The sequence below is a fragment of the Cynara cardunculus genome (assembly GCF_001531365.2).
Source record: "Cynara cardunculus var. scolymus isolate 2C chromosome LG 10, CcrdV1, whole genome shotgun sequence".
Classification (NCBI taxonomy): Eukaryota; Viridiplantae; Streptophyta; class Magnoliopsida; order Asterales; family Asteraceae; genus Cynara; species Cynara cardunculus.
In genome coordinates, this window is record NC_037537.1 from 1,897 (window position 1) to 23,736 (window position 21,840).

A 21,840-nucleotide genomic window follows, 5' to 3' on the forward strand; every position below is an offset into this window, starting at 1 on the left:
AATCGACAACCATGGAAGACGAAATAGACGAAACTGAAAACCTAATTGAAAACATAAATCAATGAACTCAAATCAGAAATTAGAAATCGAAACTGATAACTTAAATCGATAAGAACTCGATTTATGGAGATTAAGGTTAAGAACTCGACTTATGGAGAATAACATTAAGAACTCGATTTCTGATTTAATTTGAGGACGAACTTTGATAAATCATTTTTGTCTAATCTCATTTTTTCCTCATGACCTACCAAATATGAGACTATTTTTTTGTCCTGTTCTACGAGTAAATATATCCCTAGAGACAAAATAGAAAAAGGAGGCAAAACATAGGACCAAAGACCAATAACGATTTCACTCTTAAATTGTGTTATTTCTTTCATCCAAAAATAAATGTCCACGATAAAAATGACATAGGTTTAAACATGTTGCAATTTTAATCATCTTTTACCTTTAAAAACAGAGTGAATTTTTTCTTTCTGAATCTTATAGTTAAGTATAAAATCCATGTCTACAATAAAAATGACACAAATGTTAATTTTAATTGACAAAATGACAATTTTACTTTTAATAATAATCTGCGGGGAAAATAAAAAAGTAATATTTACTTAAAAATAAAAATATGTACAATTATTTTGAAGTGAAACACAAAGTAAAATAGAAATATATTAACATGTTTTGTACTTTTATGAAAACCCAAAGGGGAAGAAGTAGAGAAGTTGGATTTACAAGTTCCATAGAAACACACACACACACACACACACACACACACACACACACACACACACACAATTAAGTTGAGAAGTGCGTTGCTTTCGCTTCCTTGTTCGAAAAAAGCCCCCCCTCTTTCTTCTCTCAAGCTTTCTATGGCGATTTGAAAACCAAAGTCACAACACAACAACATAACTCTCAACAACAAACAATGGCTGACAAGATTCAAAACCAGCTGAAAGAAGTTGGATCCAAACTTGAGAACCCACCCGCTAATAAAGATGCTCTCATCAAGCTCTTGAAGGTACTTGCTTCTCATTACACTTCCATCCATTGAAGATTTTGCTTTCTGGGTTCTTACAACACCGCTTTCTTCTGGGTTTTCTACTTCTTCTCGTATATTGATGAGAATTTCGGTAGACAAGATTTTTTCTTCTTCTTGTCTTAAAAGTTTCTAAATTTGAAGAAACTTATTTTAAAATTTGATTTCATTGTTTTGGGGGAGGGAAGGTTTTTAATTCTGCAGTTCCTTGGTTGAGGAATAAATAATCTCTTTTGGGGATATTCATGGGTCTGCTGGAAATCTTGTGTAAATTTTGTTCAAAATTAGGGCTCAGTTTCAAGGAGTGGGGAATATATTCAACTTTATCATTCATTCCAGCCAACAATTAGACTATTCCCCATTCCACTTTCGAGTTTTCATTTACTTGTAAAGACTGTTTAAAGACGCCTTAACGATAACGATTTCAATTTCTACAAAAAAAGCGATTTCTTTGTGGTTTTGCTCTATTTTTAGTTAATTACTGCCAATTTTAGTTGAGAAAAAGTTTGTATATTTCGTTCAAGATATTGGTTGGAATTAGGGTTGGCTTTGAAGGACGAGGAAGATAAGTAGTGGGTGGCAGCTTTTATCATTCTTATTTTCAAATATCACCAACTAGATAGTCTCTTCTGGTCTGTGATTTTGCATGTCAATGTCCAATACTTGGTGGTTGAACTCCTAATTTATAGAAATGTAAGATCCCTGAAGAATTCAGATTATTTCATGTGAAATTGGTGCCTTTGCTTATATAAAGCTACATATTGTCAATGATAGTAACCCGGGAAAGGCTAAAATTGCATTGACCGGTACTGAGAATATCCATAAAGTAGAACTTTACTCAAGTGCTCTACTAAACTAGGACTCCCTGGTTTCCTTATGCGCTGGTACTTTTACCCCTGTTTTTCAGTGAAATAGGATTATTTCCATGGTGCCACTGAAGTAGGAATTTTGTCATTCTATCAGTGAAGTAGGAGTGCTTTGGTGAAGAGCTTGTACCCAGTGCTACACTGAAAGAGAAAAGTTTTCTTCCATTGCAAGTAGTTAAAATATTATGGAGATTACCTGTAACTATGCTCAGTGCTTCAATGAAAAGTCACCTTTCTTTGCCTCCGGTGCTTTCTTGTGACTATACTCTTGCTTTATGGTCTTACCCATAGAATATCTGAGTGTTCCTTGTCTGATATGATAACAAACTCTTCATTGTAAGTTGAAGTGACTAGGTATTTCTATTAAAAAAGATAAGAATTGGGGTTGCATCATATATATGAAAGACTATACAATAATATGATATATTTGCCAAATCAAACACCATGCTATAATAATAAAGCTTTCTGATTAGTTGATAATCTTACTATAAGTTGGAATTTTATGGAAGGTTCCTGTAAAAAGTTTCATAAGCGCCTAATTCATGTCGAGTAGACCTTATTATTGTGAGGATTTTAATTCATGAGTTGTAGGGAGTAGGGAGGGATATATGCCACCAGATAAACTATTGATGATTCTTGAGAGATTTCAGAAACATAATGCATATACTTTGCTTTATTGCAGCAAGCAGCTGCATCTCTCTCTGAGTTGGAGCAATCACCATCAAAGTCAGTGTTGGAATCTATGCAGCCGTTTATAAATGCCATTGTGAAGCCAGAGTTGCTAAAACATCATGATAAAGAAGTTAAGCTTCTTGTTGCAACCTGTACATGTGAGATAACCAGAGTAACTGCTCCTGAAGCGCCATATGATGATGATGTTCTAAAGGTATACTTTTTTTACCATTGGAACATCTTCTTAGTTGCATGATCATCATCTTCTTATGTTTTGGATCCTAATTGCTCTTTCACATGCTTCAGGACATCTTTCATTTGATTGTAAGCACCTTCAGTGGGCTACGAGATACCAAAGGCCCATCTTTTGGGAGGAGAGTTACTATCTTGGACACAGTAGCTAAATATAGATCGTGCATTGTGATGTTGGATCTTGAATGTGATGATTTAGTCAATGAAATGTTCAGAACATTTTTCGCTGTTGCCAGGTTCATATTTGTTACTTGATGTCGACTTTTGATAATTAAATGGGGTTGTAATCTCATTATAATTACCAAACCTTCTTTATTATGGTATCGGTGCGATACAATTTATTTAGCTCAAAATTCGTAAAAGTTTTCATTAAATCACATTTGTGATTAGAGTATACAGTTTATGCCCAGTTATATTAGCATTTGCTTTGGTACCATATATAATAGAATGAATATTCAAACAAGTAGCTTTAAGTTGCTTTCCAGTCTTTTTCCTGTGTTTTGATTCTGGAGCTAGTTATTTTGAGATATGAACCACAAACCAATGAGTCCTTAACAAATATTAATATGCATTGGTTGAGATTAGACCATGGTTTAGAAGTTTAATATGAAAATTAGTTTTGAGTACATTTATAGTAGGCGCATTATGAAGGCTACCTAGTGGAGAAGGAAACTCGTAGAAAAATATTTGTAGACTTAAATCGAAGAACTTGATAAGGTTTATTTAGGGTCACACAAAGGGGAAGGGTTCGATGAGTTTTGGAGTGAATGAATCCACCATAGTTATAATGACATCTTTATGGCTCTAGTTAGCACTTAATTTGGTCCTTCTGAGTGGTGCATTCAGTATCATGAATGCTATAATAAGATAGTCTCATTGTCCTAGTTGGAAGTCATGTCAATAGTTTAAATTAAGAGGCTTAATCAATAGTAGTGAGGAGGCTTTATAATGACTAATTAAGTATAAAAATATTTTAAGCTCAACGACAAAAAGAGAGCAACAATAAATTCACACACTCATGTGTCAAAAGAGACTAACTCACAGCCTAAAGGTTGAAGAGTCTCACATGGTAACTTTGGGGGAAAGACCCTTTATCACTGGTGATGTGAAGAGATATGAAACCCCATTAGATTACTTTAAAAAAGATCCCTTAAAGAGAGAAGGGAGGTTCCAACATATATAATGGGGAAAGGGACCATGTCTAGCTGATGTGAGACTCCACTATGCCCCCTCCAACAATGGTGCTCTAGGGTGTCAGAGTCTCTTTTAGAGGAAGACCTTGACTCATATACTATTTGAAGATACGTGGGACCCCATCAAATTACTCGCTAAAAGAACCATTGAGAAGAGGAGGGAAGTTCCAACATATATAGAGGAGAAAGGGACTGTGTCGAGCTTATGTGGAATTCTAACAAGTGATGTTGATTGTTAAATGAGGTTAGAACAACCAAATTACTTCTAAAATCCAGTCCTTTGTGCTGGGCTGTCTACATCAAGTTTAAGGGAGAGTTCATATAATGGTGTTATAACCTGCTTTGCTTTGTGTACATAAATATGGGAAAAGATGTACAACATATTCAAAGTATGTGTGTTAATGACATGGGAATACCGACATTTAATTATCATAAAATGTTAAATAAATGTAGTTAATTAAGGAGCAAGCAGATATAAATATTGACCCTATCATATGGAGGTATGTTCAAAATGCTTTTTTACCTAATTGTTGTGTGTAACACCTAACATGCGACTGGTATATCTTCCCTAACCCTTGTTGGCCTGACTTCATAACTTGTCTGCGTTTAAAATACATGCAGTGATGAACATTCAGAGACTGTTATCACATCAATGAAGACAATCATGGTGGTTCTTTTGGAAGAGAGTGAGGACATTAACGAGGACCTTTTGCTCATTATTCTGTCGGTTTTAGGCCGAGATAAGAAAGTAAGTTCTTCTATTTGTTAATGGTTATTTACTAATAATATATTTCTGTTCTGGTGCTATATGATTTCATGCTTATCTTCACGTCCCTTTAAACAAGTTACACGTATATCATTGTCGCTGAGGCTTAAATTTGCAAATGTGATTCCATAGGGGATAACAACGGCTGCAAGGAGGCTTGCTATGAATGTTATAGGGCAATGTGCCGGAAAACTTGAACCTTGTATAAAGCAGTTCATTGTACAATCAATGTCAGGAGAGAGCAGTCCTTTGATTTCTCAGATTGATTACCATGAAGTCATCTATGATGTATACCGCTGTGCTCCTCAGGCCTTAGCAGGAATCGTACCCTACCTAATCGGGGAGCTCCTGGTAATCACTTATTTTCTTGTCGCTCTTTATTTAATTGGAGTTTTTGGCACCTAAGAATCTCTACATAATTTAATATTGAAGGGGATTCGATATGGTAACAAAGTTCTTGATTACGTTGTACTAGTTTTTCAGAGGATGATTGATCTGTTTAAATTCTTTAAAGCTATAGTGAGTAAAGTGATGATATTTACAGACAGATAAAATAGACCTTCGCTTAAAGGCGGTCAAACTGGTGGGAGACCTTTTCTCTATCCCAGGATCTAGCATCCCTGAGACATTTCAGCCAATCTTTTTTGAGTTTTTGAAGAGGTTGACTGACAGAGTTGTTGAGGTTCGGATGTTGGTCCTTGAGCATGTCAAGCTTTGTATGTTGTCCAATCCTTCCAGATCAGAAGCTCCTCAATTGATCGGTAATTCTTGATTTATCTGAAATCATTTTACATTTCATTGTTCAGTTAGAAAGTGTTAGTTAATATTTTTTTACATTGATTTGGGTGTACATGTTAGCTGCCCTATGTGACCGGCTGTTGGATTATGATGAGAGCATACGCCAAAAAGTGGTTGCAGTAGTTTCGGACATAGCATGTCATGAGTTATCTTCTATTTCAGCCGAGACCATAAAGCTTGTAGCTGAGCGACTTCGTGACAGATCTGTATAAATCCAGCTCCTTTCTCTCCCCGTCTTTTTTTCTCAGTTAGCATATATCTGTATACAAATGAGTACATGTTCTTATGAGCATATACTTCTATCAAACTTTCTGTTATCAACTATTAGGCATGCATCTGAATAGTCTTATTATAATACAGCTCCCAGTGAAAAAGTATACCATGGAGAGGCTATCTGATATATACCGGACTTGCTGCTTGAAGCACATGGCTAGTTTGCCTCTGAATGATGACTATGACTGGATTCCTGGACGACTTTTAAGATGCTTTTATGACAAAGATTTTAGGTATGTCTATGTCTTTCTCGTTGTTGGACAAATTGAAGTAGCTTATTCTTTGATCTTACAACTGTGATCCCATATCTGTATCATTGAGGCAACATACCCCCTGTCTATATTTCAAATTAAGGGGTGAATATTTTATAAACATATGAATTGGGAACAACTATCAGATAAACGAAGAGACTAAAAATGACTGTCCATCCATTATCTAGTTTTAGATTGTTAATATGTTGTGACCACTGTCTTATACACAACCTTTCAACTCTTAACATTCTCAAATTTAAATTCACTTTCTTATTCACGCTATTGAGAACATTTTTCGAGTTGCAGATCAGACACAGTTGAACACATTTTATGCACGTCCCTCTTCCCAGCTGAATTTTCTGTCCGAGATAAGGTTAGAAACTGGGTCAGACTATTCTCGAAATTTGATAAAGTCGAAGTAAAAGCGTTAGAGAAAATACTGGAGCAGAAGCAAAGGTTTGTTATGGTTGCCTTACTGTGCTTGTTCGCCTAATGATTTTTTCTGGTTCTTGCTATTGTGCTTGAATAATACACTTTACATGAGTTCAAAAATTCTACTTGAACTGCAGGTTACAGTTAGAGTTGCAAAAGTATCTTTCTCTTAAGCAGATGTATAAGGTTTGCTTTCTATCAATTACTAACCACAGGCAGAACAAAAATACGTGTTTGCGATTAAAAGATATCTCTTTGCTTTAAATTGCAGGACACTGATCCTTCAGAGCTGCAGAAGAAAGTCGCGCTATGCTTTCGCTTTATGTCTCACTGTTTCACAGATCCCACAAAAGCTGAGGCAGATTTTCAGCTTCTCCATCATCTAAAGGATGCTAATGTTTGGAAGATCTTGACATTGCTACTTGACCCCAATACTAGTTCTCTTCAAACTTGGAGATCTCGGGTAAGGAAGTAGCCGAAACTGATTCTTTGTTTTCTTTTCTTTTCTGATTTCACAATATTTCTTTAACGGCGTTGCATCACTTGAACTTGGACACAGTTGTAACAATTCATCGGTCCAGGTTACAATTCTAGCACCTAAAATTACGATGCAGTTCAAATTCAAACAATGGTCGGATCATTGACTCGTGCATTTTATATACTTGTAACATTTTTCTTTCCTTTTACAGGATGAATTGCTTAAGATAGTTGGTCAGAAGCATCCACTTTATGGATTTCTGAGCACTCTCTCTATGAAATGCTCATACATACTCTTTAACAAGGATCATGTTAAAGATATTCTTCTGGAGGCAGACCTACAAAAATCTTCCAGAAACAGACTACTGACTCAGTCGTGCATGAATATACTTGTGGTACATTTTTATTACTCTGTTGGTTTTTTTTATCGTATATGATTGTGCAGAAAGCGATATACTCGATGCTTGGTTCTTATGCTTCCAAGTTTCTTTTTGCAACACTTTCCACACATATGTGCATCCTCCAGTTCGAGGGCCGTGCATGTCTGTAAACATGGCAATTTCCATTAAAATCAATAGCATTAGTATATGGGTCTTTTGTGATTTTGGGGTTTTTTCTATCGCACTAGTTTTCTTTTGCTGGTTTATAGTTTATTACCTAGTCCTCGTAGCTTCTAGTGGGCCTGATAGAAATGAATGGTTGATCAATATGAATACTCCGTAAATACAGTGAAGCATTATACATTCCCACTGACTCACAGCCTTCATGAGATGCCTCTTTTATTTCAATGTACCATGCAATCAGACTATGTGGACATGCTGTTATCTGGAACTTGTAGATTATATACTTAAAGCCATACTAATGTTTTTCCACTGTAAATGTTATACGGTTCTTTCTTTTCCTAGTGGTTCTTATAATCTCCACATAAATATGATATATTTCCAGATCCTTGCCTCCTTCAGTCCCTTATTGCTCTGTGGGACTGAAAAAGAGTTGGTCTATCTTCTTGAAGATGATAATGAAGTAATCAAGGAAGGTGTTTTGCATGTTCTAGCAAAAGCTGGTGGAACAATTCGTGAACAATTGGGAGAATCATCTAGGTTGGTTATCTACTGTGATGACACCTAAGGCATTCTTCTTTGTGTTTGGCTCTTTGATCTTCATATTTATTGCTTTGCAGTACATTAGATCTCATACTGGAGAGAATATGCGTAGAAGGTAGTAGGAGGCAGGCCAAGTATGCTGTACATGCCTTGGCAGCTATAACGAAGGATGATGGGCTCAAGTCACTCTCTGTTTTATACAAGGTTCTGATATACCATGCATACCTGAGTTTAAGCATGCCTCATATGATACTTGTTTAATGTTTGCTGGAAAATGTACAGAGACTTGTGGATATGCTAGAGAAAAAGACACATTTGCCTTCTGTGCTACAGTCTCTGGGTTGCATAGCACAAACTGCCATGCCAGTTTTTGAAACTCAAGAGAGTAAAATTGAAGGCTTCATAAGAAAAGATATCTTAGGGTGCAGTGAGGTACGAGTTTAATCCATTTGCTATCTTATACTCTTTATCCAATATGATAAATGTAATATTTGCTTCACAATGTCTCAGAACACAAGTGAAAAAACAAAAGAATCTTGGAATGATAGAAGCGAACTTTGTTCATTGAAGGTTAGTTTACTGGGAGTAATGTTAATATGTATATGTATACGTGTAATTATATGTATATGTCAATGTATGTGCGTGTCTGTGTGTGCATATATGTAAGTGTGTGTGTGTGTTTACATATATAATATATGAACTACGTCAAACTATGTAATATACCGTTAATGGGAAGTTGCAATTTTAATAACTTGTAAATTTTTCATGCTTATTGCCATCAAATTTGTTCTGTAGATATTTGGCATTAAAACCCTGATAAACAGCTATTTGCCTATCAAAGATGCACATCTTCGTCTTGGGATTGATAAACTGATAAAAGATCTCCAGCACATACTTTCTTTTGGAGAAATCTCAAAAGATATTATTTCAAGGTACTTCAGTCACAGGGTTTTTTATCGTCAGTTTGTATTTATGAGCTTTTAAAACCGGAAGTGCTTTCCTTTTATCTCCTCTCTCAGTTCTGTTGACAAGGCTCATTTAAAGCTGGCTTCAGCAAAGGCTATTCTTCGTCTGTCAAAGCACTGGGATAAGAATATCCCTGTTGATGTATTCTACCTCACCTTGAGAACTTCAGAGGTAAACTTCTCGTTTCAGGGCTATTGACAAATATGTATAGTTTGATATTTATCTGTTTCTATGTTATATGATGATATGGTTGTTTTTTTTTTGTTTTTTTGTACACAGCTTGCGTAATAACTTCCTAGTTTTCTCTTCTTACGATGCATGTAGGTTGGATTCCCTGAAGTTAAGAAACTGTTCCTTAACAAAGTTCATCAGTACATCAAGGACCGGAGTTTGGACCCGAAATATGCTTGTGCTTTCTTGTTAGGTTTAGGATCTCAACAATCAGTTCAGGAAGAGAAATCTGAGGTTACCCTAATGGATCTCTTGCAAATTTCATTATGTTGGTAGCATATACAACAGTTTTTCCAGTCGAGGATCTTTTAACTTTTTGCTGGGTCTTTTTTTGGTTCAACATCATCTTCTTATAAGTAATGGGCAAACTCGCCACAAAGCTTATACATAGTAAAAGCATGTGATGTAGCATACATTCTCTCTTGTTGGTATATAATTTTTTCTTCTCAAAAAAGGGAAAAAGTTTGAAGTAGCCATAGATTTACTCGACGTAGTTATATAAATAATTGTTTGCTTGATGATGACTCAGCCTGATATAGGAAAAACCTTTGGCTCTTTTATAGAGCATTCTTACTAGACTAGCAATGCGAAAATCTGCTTAAAAACTGCAAAGTGACTTTAAAAATTACAGTGTCAACTTCCTTTCCTAATATTTTCAAGATACGAGAATGATATTATAATTGAAACTTCAATTTGGCAGGACCATCATAATCTGAGTGACATCATTCAGATGTGTCAGCAAGGGAAGGCAAGGCAGCTGTCGGTCCAAAGTGATGGAAACTCCTTGGTGGTTCATCCTGAGTACATTCTTCCCTATTTGATTCATGCACTTGCCCATCATCCGTCATGTCCAAATATTGATGAATGCAAGGATGTCAAAGCATATGAATCCATATACAGGTATACTAAATCTGGTTTATTATGCTGTTTATTACTTTTTTCTTTTCAACTGGTGCAACGTATCTGGGACCTCTTGCCATTTACGGGTAGGACTATTCTAATCTATTGTAGTAGCTACTTAATTTTTCTATTTCACATAATTACTTGTATATGTACATTTTAGACTGAAATGGACGGATACTTATTGAGTCTGATTCTTTGAATAATACAATATTTTCTAAATTTCCAGGAAATTGTATTTATTTCTTTCTATGTTGGCACTTGGAGAAGAAGATGGCAAGCCCGGTAATAGTCTAAAGAAGGAAGAGGTTATTTCAGTAGTTTCTATTATTCAAAGTATCAGGAGCTCTGAAGATGCTGTAGATACAAACATGTCAAAGGTACAGTCCTTTCCTACCCCTAATGTGTGTAGTTTGTGGTTGTGATGCATTAGCTCTATTGTAAATTATATAATTTCATGAAGAGAAATCATAACGGAAGTGATTAAAATACACAACGAAAAAAATCTGTTGTGTCATAGATCATTAACCTTTTATTACATGTTCAGAACTCATATGCAATCTGCGACCTGTGCTTCTCAATCACCAAGCGCTTGTTGCAAAAGCAAGAAGATCTTAAAGAAGCGGTTGTACATGTCCCTCTACCTGAAGTGTTGTACAAACCACACAAGAAGAAAGAAGAGAAGAAAGAAGAGGAGAAAGTAGAAAAGAAAGAAGAAGAGGAGAAAGTAGAGGAGAAAGAAGAAAGGAAAGCAGAAGAGGAGAAAGTAGAGGAGGAAGAAGAAAGGAAAGCAGAAGAGGAGAAAGTAGAGAAAGAAGAAAAGAAAGCAGAAGAGGAGAAAGTAGAGAAAGAAGAAAAGAAAGCAGAAGAGGAGAGAGTAGAGGAGAAAGAAGAAAATAAAGCAGAAAAGGAGAAAGCGGAAGAGGAGAAAGAAGAAAAGGAGAATGAAGAGGGTATTACTGATGTAAGTTCCTTGAGTCTCCATACTACTGATATCCGATCTTCTATGATGGAATTGATTATTCAAGCATACCAATCTCTAGATGCATCCAAAGTTCTCTAACATGTTACTTTTACTGGGTATGATTGCAACATAACAGGTCACTGAAGGCCGGACATGGTTGGCTGATGCTAGTGCTTTTGCTCACTTTGAGTCGCTTAACATGGATGCTAATGACAACGTATGTTATTACTGCTCATTTTCATCATTCTACAGGTTCATATAATACTAATCTAAAAATATACAACATAAGAATCAAGTGCTTTTTATGTGCTAACAAGTTGGTGACATTTGTGCATTTATTCTCTTGTGCTATCATCTATCAGGTTCCATCAAAAATTATAGAGGATGATATGCTGAAGGACAGTGAAACAGATGGAAATGAGGTGCCTCTAGGAAAAATGTTGAAACGGCTAAAAGCTAAAGGAGCAAAGGAAAGAAAGGCAGTGAAAAATGAATCTACGCCAGCTGCTGCAGAAAATGATAGTAATGTTGATATCTTGGGATTGGTGAGAGAAATGGATTTGGATAATTCAGGTGTGCTGACCAAGTTCGATTCTATCAATGGTCATGAAAAAGCTAAAGTTGATGAAAAGCGTAAGAGGAAAAGGTTACCTAAGGAACCAACAAATGTCTCTGTACCCAAACGTCAGAGGTCATCCTCTGCTAAAAGCCATAAGAGATCTTCTTTCCCAAGGAATGGCTCAAAGGGGTTGTCAGCTTTTGATAACATCAAAATGAATGATGAACCTCACAGTGACTCAGAAAATAAACTTTTTTTGGGAGAGCATATTGAACCTGTACCTGCTGACTTGGAGGGGGGAAGTGCTGATAGAGGTCATATACAAACAGAAGAACATGGGAATACCGACGGCAGTAACTTGGAGGTAGCTCTTTTTTACTTATGAATGCGCCCTTTTTTCACTTGCTAATTTCATTGGACACTGTGCCTCTTATTGTCTCTTGTAGAAGCCTAAAAAATACATGGATACTGATGGTAATCAGAAGTCCGGATCTGTCAAGAAGCGGAAACGAAGAAGTATTGCAGGACTAGCCAAGGTTTGTGTGACTTGACTATTTCTATTTTGTGTATATTGCTATTACAGGGACCAAATACGTTACAAGTGATGATATACCTGGTCTTCTGTATCACTTTGACTGTTTCAACAATCTGCCATATGAGGTGCTATTGATATGAACTGTGGGATGGAGCTTTGGATGTATAATCCCGTTACATTGTTAATGATCCTCAAGATTCTCAATGTTATCAAGTCGCTAGTCGTTGTAAATAATTTACTTTTGCTTCGTGGTTAACCTTGTTTAATAGCTTCTATGTAGTTCTCTTCCTCCCCTGAGCAACATAGAGTTTAGTTCTTTTTTTCTCCACGACTTGGTGCTTCTCACTATTATTCAGATTCAGAAATGGCTAGTAACATCATGAATTGCCATTCTGACATGAATTTTTCTTCTCTCTAGTGTACATCAAAGGAAGGGGAAAGTCACACCACAGACTTGATTGGCAGACGGATAAAAGTTTGGTGGCCTATGGATAAAGAGTGAGTTCTCTTCTATATATAGTAAGAAAGATACTGCATCCATCCCAAAACAAGTGTTGACATTTGCATTTTAGTTTGTCCCAAATAAGTGTCTACTTTCAAAAATAAATGTCTATTCTGCAGTTACACTTTATCAGATGAAGGAATCCATTACCCCCTCTCTTAAATAAGGGTAAAATTGTCATGTAGTTGATTAGAAAGTGTAACAATTACCAATTTCTGGAACTGTGTGCCTTTTTCATTGTGGACATTTATTTGGGATGGAGGGAGTAGTTCTCAAGTATTCACTTTCTGCAATATATGGAAGTGTCAGATACTACTTCCTGCTGAACCAAGTTTTGTAGTTGAGTAGGATTGGACTTCTTGATTTGTTGGGTATGTGACTGTTCCCATACATCCTCTAGATTTTCCATGGCCATTGTCATAGCAATCTTATCCATGCATGAGATCACTTGAACTCTATATGTGGTTATTTTCAATATGTTTGCTAGCAATACATAGGGGTGATTGGCATTCGTTTTGTCATGGCCATTTACTAGCCATTCTGCTACAATTTGCAAAGAGTTTTTCTTTGCAATTTTTTATAGTTATCCTGTATTTTTAATTGGAATTTATACATTTTGTTACTACCCTTGTAATCCCCTTTTCATATAAGCATGAGCGTTATCATTTTACCCTTATCCTGTGATTGGCATTTCTTCCTGTCATGGTCATTTACTTGTCCTTCTTTTGCTCTACAATGTTCTTCCGTTGTCTCAGTTGCAAAGTACCGAATAATAGTATTCATAAATTGTATTAGTATGATCTGATGTATCATGTATACTTTGTCTTGTTAAAAAATGTATAAACTGTTGATGGTTCTAACAACGTAAACAAATACTGTTTAATGGTGGGAAATATTCTTGATGTGTAAATTGCTGATTTGCAGGTTTTATGAAGGGTTGGTGAAGTCTTATGACCATCAAAAGAGAAGACATGTGGTAAGCTGCCTAATCATGTTTGTTTCATCTACCAATTGTTTCTGACATATCTATAATGTAATAGTTGATTTAAAGCTGTGAGTTGAAACATCTATTTCTTCTCATTTCCACCAACTCGTGTTATGTTAAAGGTGCTATACAATGATGGGGATGTTGAAGTGCTACGTTTGGACAAGGAGCGGTGGGAGCTTGTCGGCGAGACTTCCAAGCCTACAAAGGTGTGATGTGTTATTTTCTCAGCATTATGCTTGAATTTCAGTGGATTGATTTCTGATGTTGTTTAACTCACCGTTACAGAGGAATAGATTATCAAAGAGTCCACGCCCTAAAGGAGGGTGAGTACTTCCAGCTAATCTATAAACTTAACTTGTGAAAGCCTTGGATTTTCTGTAATTTTATCCAGTTGTTGCAAGATGGTGTTCTTTTTGTTTTGAGTATATATAAAATTCATCTTTTATGCTAAGCATCTTTGGGCTACCGTACTCCTCTTTAGCAAGTGACTTCATGTTGGTCTGGTAGGCAGCTGGCAAGGATTTAACTGTATCTCGACTGTTTTACAGGTCCTCCAAGAAGAATACTAAATCTTTGGATAATGCCAAGGAAAAATACGAGGAATTTACTGACATGTGAGTAAGAGATTGAAAATTCAGTTAGTTTTCTTGGAAATTATTGTTTTTCATCAAGTCTTAATGGGATTACAGACCTCCGTCGTCCATGGTAAGAGGCAAAAGAACCCCAAGAAAAAATTTGAAGCAAAGACGAAAGGGGGTTTTCCAAAGAACCCTTGAATATTTGGAAGCAGAAAGAAAAGAGGATCCTGATATGACGGAACCTGAGCCTGAGAGTGAACCTGAGCATGAGCATGCCACATTCTCCAAAGTTGATAATTTAGATACAGGTGAAGGTCTCACAAACTTCCTTTTCGTTTGAGGATGATAATTGTTATTTGAGCTTGCTTCTCGACTCCTGGGATTGTTTTGAGTTGCTGTGTCTTTGTTTACTTATGTAGAAGAAGAGGCAAGCGATAGAGAGGGAGGAAATTCAGCAGGTGAGCAGGAGTCAGATGAGGAGAAGCAAAATAAACATGCGAAACATAGCTTCAGTGATAGTGACTCCTCCAAGGAAATTGAACCTGATTCTGGGCAGAAAGAAACTGAGAATGTTGAGAGATCAGGATCTGATGATGAAGAAGAAGTGAAAGAGTCGCCAAGTGCGACAAGGGAAAACTCAACTGAGGAAGCAAATAGATCGAGCCAGGCAACGGATCATGATAGGAAAAGTTCAGAAGATTCTGATGAGGCCGAGTTCTCTGATGACATGCCTCTTGTACCCATCTATCTCTCTGTCTTTTCATAATCCAGTTTTCCCCTAGTTCCATTTCTCTTGCTCCATATTAAGAAAATAATGTTGTTATCGTCCATGCAGGGTGTATGGAAGACTCAAGTTAGGAAAGCAGATGAAAGCAAATAGGTTTTTGATAGACTGATGGCATAGGCAAGAATGAAGATGACCACCAACCAATAAATGGGAAATATGGTGTGTAGCACATAATCTATGTTAATGTGCAGTGATGTATGGTTCTTGTTTTGATGAATGTACAGATATAGTTGACATGTGGTGGCTCTATTCTTTCGTTTTGTGTATGTAGTTTAGCTTCTTAATGTATACACTACTAATGATAGATAGTATTACTACTATTAGTATTCATCAAAGCGATACATAGATAGATAGGTACACTTGCTCTTGAATCTTGATGTGTACTCTACGCTGGTCGTGAATATTTTTTATTAAGGGAATTCCAACCATTGCCTCATTTAGCAAAGAGCGTGAGCAATTTAGTAATGAAAATGTTCCTGAAAGTGGGTTATGTAAAGGGTAGGCTGCAAATGATTGCCACAAAGAAATGAAACAGAGGTAAGGAAAATGATTTCTTGATATCACCTGTTACAATTCCTTTGCTATTTATCAGCTACTAAAAGAATGGCTGCATATCATTTTGCACCATTTTCCAAATTTTAACTGCCTATGTTTGATGATCCTGTGTATAGTTGACAGGGAAGTCCAGCATTTGGAATTTAAGATCTTGCAATAAAATGAAAAAGGAGGGAATTCAACCAAAACAATAGGATGATGATGACATATTTAATATGTCCAATGCTAAAGCATCTCTATTCATTCAATACCTACCTAATTAACATTGACTATTCCAAAGGATCACATCTCATCATGTCATGATAAATGATGCATATAGCTTAATTTCCTTCTTCCCATTCAACTACATCCACATAATTTGTTAACCACACCCACATACATACTAGTAGTAACCCATCTTCATAATATATATATATATATATATATATATATATATATATTATATGTAAATACCCATTAATCACTGATCTTCATATTTTTTAAAGATCCAGACAGACTCTTTTGATTTCTGAGCTTCTTCAACTCAGATTCCAATGTTTTGCATAACTCTGCCTCTTCAGGCTTTCCCAAGGCCACATCCACATGCACCGATCCTTGCTTTGCTGGTTCTATGGGTTCACGACACCCCGATTGCTGCTTCATGTAGCTATAAAGTTCTTGATGAAAAGGATGGTCCAGTGAGTAGCACCCACCATCTGAATGGCGAGAAGACCCTGATCCTGATCCTGACCCTGAACCTTCTCTTCGGCAGAAATGAGGGAGGGAAGGATAGTCCATTATCTACACCACCAAACAGACATTATCCGTTACTACTTTACTTTCTACAGACTTGTGATCATTATGCTCAATTAGGTTTACCTTCAACAGTTCGTCACGACCACCACCTTGCAACACTTGAACTTTTAATTTTGTTCGTTCCTGCAGGAGTGGTTTCACAACCTGCATACATGGCATATATGTACCAAATCTTCATAATCTACTTAAAGATTCAAACCAAATTACTCGCTAGATGTCTACTGGTAACACATGAAGCTGACCTTCCAACAAGCCGAGAATACATATGGAACATTTACTATATAATAAGTGATGGTCTTCTCAGGGTAGTTGAGATCATCAATGGTAGAGATTGTTGTCAGCAGCTGCAGGGCCCAAAAAGATCAATGCTCATTAATGCATTTCAATTCATCTTTTCTTCTAAATGCACATCGGATCGTACCCCCTACCATTTTGCGTAATGGATGTCAACTTTGGTTTTAAACGGTGTAGGGGAATTTTGGTCTTCTACAATGGAATGGACTATAACTTCGGTTTGAAAGGCACAAATTAGGCCACGAACAATTGTTGCTTAAGCAATCGTCGAGGGATCATCACCAGAAACTTCTAAAAGTTTTATTTTCATAGATGTACTTTTGAAATTTAATATTTTTACCTAAATGCTTTATAAGATGGTAAAGATATACATAAACTATTAAATCTCAGAAGGCGGAGGACGTACCTTTATCTGGTTCAATGCAGAAAGCTTTAGGCCGCTCATATCCAAAACCTTCACACACTTGCCGATATATCTTCCATTCTTTTTTGTTGCAGCTGGCTGCAATGAATTCAACAAGTATTAAAATACCATCTTAAGAGGTAAACTAAATTGGTACATAAAACCTAAATCATTTCATATTCTTCTTACCAAAATCACACGATCCCGATACTCATTAATTTGAATGTGCGATTGCACATAGTAATGGATCTGCAATCAATAATAAGATAAAATATAGAAATCGTTAAACACCAGCCATTTCATCTACCAAAATATTTAACAGATTCTTGTTAGATTTCTAATGAAGTCTTACAGATGCCTTGTCAAATGTGCTGAGGCCTGCACCAATAGCGAAAACAGGAAGGCCCTGCCAGAGATAGACAATAGATACGAGTAAGAATAATGAAAAAGATAAGTATGAGAGAAGGATGAACGCAATGTAACCTCTCTTGTGTAACCAGACACTCCTATCAGCTGCGAATCACGCACTCCTCTATAGAAATTAGCAGGAATTATGGGTTTCTGCGTAAGAAAACTTGCTAGTCACTATACCATTATACTCGAATGCAGCATCACTCTGGTATAGTATCACATAGTATAGTGTTTGCAGATCAAACTTACAGCTAATATGTCATCTATCCCGTTTTGCAGCCTCCACTGTAAACTATCTACCAACTGTAGTTTTACATGAAACCACTAGTAAGTTGAGGAAAAACAGATAGATTTAGTACTATCATGTCATTTAAGTATAAGGGTCATGGATTGAACCATCTTGTGAGCTTTGGCAACATTTCCCTCTCTTGCTTTAAGAAATCGTTCCAAAGTTTCAACTATATATCCTTGATGAACATTCTGAAGAGATAGAAGGCAATGTTTGGTCAACTATTTACTCAAACTACTCAAAAAAGAATACGCCACCCAACGGAATGAAGGTAGATTTAGATGAGGAAAAAGTAGAGTTTTTAACACAACCCAACAGCAGTCGAGGATTTTACATAAGACAATTTGCACTAGTTATGTCTATCATTGAATGTATCCTCCAACCTACTATACAAACACACCAATACAACTGTGGCACCATCATTTCTTCTCAATCTTATCTAATGATAAACATGGAAACAAAAGTCTGCTGTAAACCCTTTCTAACACTGTAGCATGCCAGCAAACGAGAGATAAAGATTTATACAAAGAAGCTGTAGGATCTGTTATTCTGTGACAAATAATAAAAGCTTCCAAATTCAAAGTTGAGCAGATATGTTACACAAAATCTATCTACTTTTGAGAAAATCTAGATATGCCTAGAAACATCAGAGATCTTGAAGTTTGAGTAATTCCTCTGAGAACAGAAGTAGCATTTTCAAATCTAGAGAGGAATATCTCAAAAGATGAAAGAAAAAAGGTTAAAACTGAAAACAAGATCAGTAGTAAGAAACCGAGACTAGAATTTAACAATAGATGTAGATCTAAAAGGGTAGTAAAGGAGAAAGCTTGCAAAACCTTGAATGTCTTTTTTAGAGGCTCGTCAACTGCCCAGAATTTCTCCAAAAAGTTAGTAAATGATCCAGGAAAGAAAAAGATAGAGGAGAAATTAGAGATTAATAAACAAACCTTGGTCCATTAACGCCTTGAACTGGTTGATTGCTTCTTGGGAAGCAAGACCCATGAGCTCAGCTTTAGTGATTGCAACTTTAAAAGGAAAAAGAAGGGGGCAAAAATCAGAAGAGAAAGATCACAAGGTTAGTTGAAAGATTGAAGCTTTGTTATCGTTAATGTGAAGTCCATAAGGTTTTTTTGTGGGTTGGGGTGGGTCATCTCTTTCTTTCTTTCTTTCTTTCTTTCTTTCTCTCTCTTCTGCTAAAGGTTATGACGAACTTTCTGGGAAATGAGCTCCTCTGTAGACAAGTCACGTTTTAAATTGACCCATTTGATTAAAGCTTGGCGACGACATTCAGACACCCATGATTTTCTTTGTATTTTGTACCAGAAAAGATAAATTAGAGGTCCAAATTCATGGTGATGGTATTGGGATTGGTAGGTTGGTGAGGTCGTCTTTCATTTCAATTTCAATTTTAATTTCAAACAAACATAAACATGAACATGAACATAAACATAAGCATAATCGTAATCGTCACCATCCACTCACCCTTCTTTTTCTTTTTGGTGTAGTTGCAAATTATGAAGTGGATTCTTTTATTGGGGTATTTAGTTCAAATACTTTACTAACTAATTTTTCAACGTTTTACTAGTATTTAACAGCCATAAAATATTAATCTAAATTTTGTTATATTTAATCATAAAAAAAATATAATCTTTTAGTAAAATTTTCAAATCAACTATTAATATAAAAATTTATATATTTGTGATATTTTATTATCAATATATATTTCAGTCATAAAAATTTATATTATCTTTGTTTGTCATGCCGTATGTATTCAGTTATGTTTTATACCAGAATACTTAAATGTTCTGATTAATTTTGCATGCTTTCAAATATTGTCATTACATGTTTAATAAATGTCTAGATTTTGTTATAATTTCAAAATTAATAGAGACTAAGATCAACTCCATTAAAAATGTAATTATAGTAAATAAATGTAATAATAATCTATGCATTCATTGGAATTTAAAACCGAGATGTATGTTATACGATGTTTTACTATTCTGTGCACATGTGTTTCCTTTTTTATAACATGAAAATTGACCGCACATGTCACGATAGTATTATATGTGTCATATTGGAATATTAAAATTATTTTCAATGCAACTTTGCATGTATGTGCATATGTATGTCTGCTTTATAGGTAATTTGATGTAACTAGTTGTTGCTCAAAGTATTTTGATATCGATATGAGTGAGAAATTTATTTGGGATGAGGATCAAAAATACATGTCATGACTCACTTCTAATTGGGGAGGATTGGACTCGTCATGATATTTTGGAGATCATGTGCGAAAAACTAAAAGTTATTTTAATTATTAAATTGTTTTCTTACTATATTCTGACGTTTGTTTTGATAATAAAATCGACCGATGGCTCCTCTTTGTTTTTGAATAAATTGTTGACGTTTAAAATATCTAATTCAAATTTTATAGTTAAAGGGGTCATATATATAGAATCAATCAATCATTACTGGTAATTACAAAAATATATATATCAGTAAGAACCCTTTTATTAATCTATCATCATAAAAAACATTAATATTAGAAATTATACAAGTCCTAATGAAAAAATTAAAAAAAGTCTAAATTCTATTAAATACTCAAAAAATATTTCAGAACACATCATTAAAAAAACACTAAATAATCAAAATTATTAGATCCAATATTATATCTAAAACTCTAGAAGTAAAAGAGCCAAAGAATGTATTGCTTGGTAAATAGAAGGAACTTACTAAAAACAATTACATAATTAATTATCACATCTATATCTATATCTATATCTATACTATCTTATTAAGCAAATTCATCAAAAGTCTTAAAGTCTTAAAATTCTAAATGACCAAGATACCTTTTTCACTTTTTCACCCTTTCCTCTCCTCACATAGACTCACACCCTCACATACATTTACCTCTCACATTCAATGGATTTTTTTAAAAATTATAATTTTAAATTTACATTTTATATCCCTATAATTAGTTAATTAATTACTTTACGTCTTTTACTTTTAAATGTTTCATTTTAAACATTTATCAAATTAACATACATAATCGTATATCAAATAAAACATGTTTAAAAAATATATTTTTATTTTAACAAGTTACACTATTATAATCGTCTCGTTAATACCTTCAAAATGAGTCAAATATTGAATAGTTTTTGACTTAATTATATTATTATATATACTGTGAAAAAATATTTTTAATGTTTACGATTTATACTTTTATAGTTATTTATTTATATATATGCTATACATTTTGGGATTAGGATGTCTAAATTGCACTGTATAATATGTTCTTGGGTTTTTTTGAAATATATATACATATATTAATTCAACCTTAATCTGAGCTTCTGGACAAGAAAGAGGATAAGCAGTTGAAATTTCATTCTAAAACCCATCTTTTTTGGTCTTTTCATAGCTTATGATCTGTCAAATTTGTAGTTTATTGGATTTTAAACTGTCATACAATTTTTTTCATCGATAGTCTGTAATTAGAACCATARCTYTTATTTATTCAAATTGTATTAATATGTAAAGATCAAGTGTAATCTATATCATCGTTAAATCTTGTCTTATAAAACCAGTGAAACTTCAAAATCGTTAAAATTCATGGCTCCCGCCGCATTGCGCGGGTACACAACTAGTTATATTATAAAACATTTGATAAAAAATTTTAAAAATTATTTTTTATGTATAAAGTACAGTTTATTGATTCACATTACTTAAAATTCAACATTACAAGTAAATTGTGCATAGGGCAAAATGCATAAAATAACAATCTACTTTCATAAATTTCTTTATTATAGCATTGTACTTTCAGTTTTTCTTATTACAGCAATGTACTTTCAAATTATTTTTTATTAGGACATTGTACTTTGAAAAATTTACACATTATAGCATTGGGTAACCTTTTGATTTAAATTTACTCATTATACTAGGTTTCCATGCCACCTCATTGTCCACGTAGGCTGTC

The 21,840-nt window shown here is 34.9% G+C and overlaps 2 protein-coding genes across 3 annotated transcripts; one reads left to right on the plus strand and one right to left on the minus strand.

Annotated features, from left to right (window-relative positions):
* The first annotated feature begins 795 nt into the window (after positions 1 to 795).
* Positions 796 to 15,584, plus strand: LOC112518982 (sister chromatid cohesion protein PDS5 homolog A). Its single transcript, XM_025126831.1, has 33 exons — positions 796 to 1,012; positions 2,579 to 2,782; positions 2,875 to 3,056; positions 4,635 to 4,761; positions 4,912 to 5,130; positions 5,324 to 5,540; positions 5,638 to 5,783; positions 5,938 to 6,083; positions 6,408 to 6,557; positions 6,671 to 6,719; positions 6,805 to 6,996; positions 7,223 to 7,405; positions 7,956 to 8,110; positions 8,191 to 8,317; positions 8,396 to 8,545; positions 8,624 to 8,683; positions 8,909 to 9,045; positions 9,133 to 9,250; positions 9,404 to 9,544; positions 10,011 to 10,210; positions 10,440 to 10,590; positions 10,758 to 10,976; positions 11,311 to 11,391; positions 11,537 to 12,097; positions 12,180 to 12,269; positions 12,687 to 12,766; positions 13,695 to 13,746; positions 13,878 to 13,964; positions 14,044 to 14,081; positions 14,307 to 14,372; positions 14,448 to 14,644; positions 14,756 to 15,072; positions 15,172 to 15,584. Exons 1-33 carry the CDS (start codon positions 920 to 922, stop codon positions 15,214 to 15,216), a joined length of 4,980 nt encoding a protein of 1,659 aa, XP_024982599.1. The 5' UTR covers positions 796 to 919; the 3' UTR covers positions 15,217 to 15,584.
* Positions 15,585 to 16,133: 549 nt separating this feature from the next.
* Positions 16,134 to 19,155, minus strand: LOC112519619 (phosphatidylinositol/phosphatidylcholine transfer protein SFH2-like). Of its 2 annotated transcripts, XM_025127830.1 has the most exons (11): positions 18,818 to 19,155; positions 18,707 to 18,735; positions 17,978 to 18,061; positions 17,831 to 17,884; positions 17,654 to 17,731; positions 17,523 to 17,576; positions 17,360 to 17,419; positions 17,174 to 17,269; positions 16,716 to 16,817; positions 16,537 to 16,617; positions 16,134 to 16,458 (listed from the first exon to the last, which is right to left on the minus strand). In XM_025127830.1, the coding sequence occupies exons 1-11, from the start codon at positions 18,870 to 18,872 to the stop codon at positions 16,135 to 16,137; spliced, it is 1,017 nt and encodes a 338-aa protein (XP_024983598.1). In that variant the 5' UTR covers positions 18,873 to 19,155; the 3' UTR covers position 16,134. The 2 variants fall into 2 exon arrangements, with proteins under 2 accessions (XP_024983598.1, XP_024983599.1); XM_025127831.1 differs by lacking the exon at positions 18,707 to 18,735.
* Between the last annotated feature and the right edge of the window lie 2,685 nt (positions 19,156 to 21,840).

Coding starts and splice junctions, on each gene's coding strand:
- LOC112518982 (XM_025126831.1), top strand. CDS start 920: ATGGCTGACAAGATTCAAAACCAGCTGAAAGAAGTTGGATCCAAACTT. Junction 5,541..5,637: donor AGAAGCTCCTCAATTGATCG/GTAATTCTTGAT, acceptor TGTACATGTTAG/CTGCCCTATGTGACCGGCTG. Junction 11,392..11,536: donor ACATGGATGCTAATGACAAC/GTATGTTATTAC, acceptor ATCATCTATCAG/GTTCCATCAAAAATTATAGA.
- LOC112519619 (XM_025127830.1), bottom strand. CDS start 18,872: ATGGGTCTTGCTTCCCAAGAAGCAATCAACCAGTTCAAGGCGTTAATG. Junction 18,062..18,706: donor CTCTAAAAAAGACATTCAAG/GTTTTGCAAGCT, acceptor CTATCTCTTCAG/AATGTTCATCAAGGATATAT. Junction 17,270..17,359: donor ATCGGGATCGTGTGATTTTG/GTAAGAAGAATA, acceptor AATTCATTGCAG/CCAGCTGCAACAAAAAAGAA.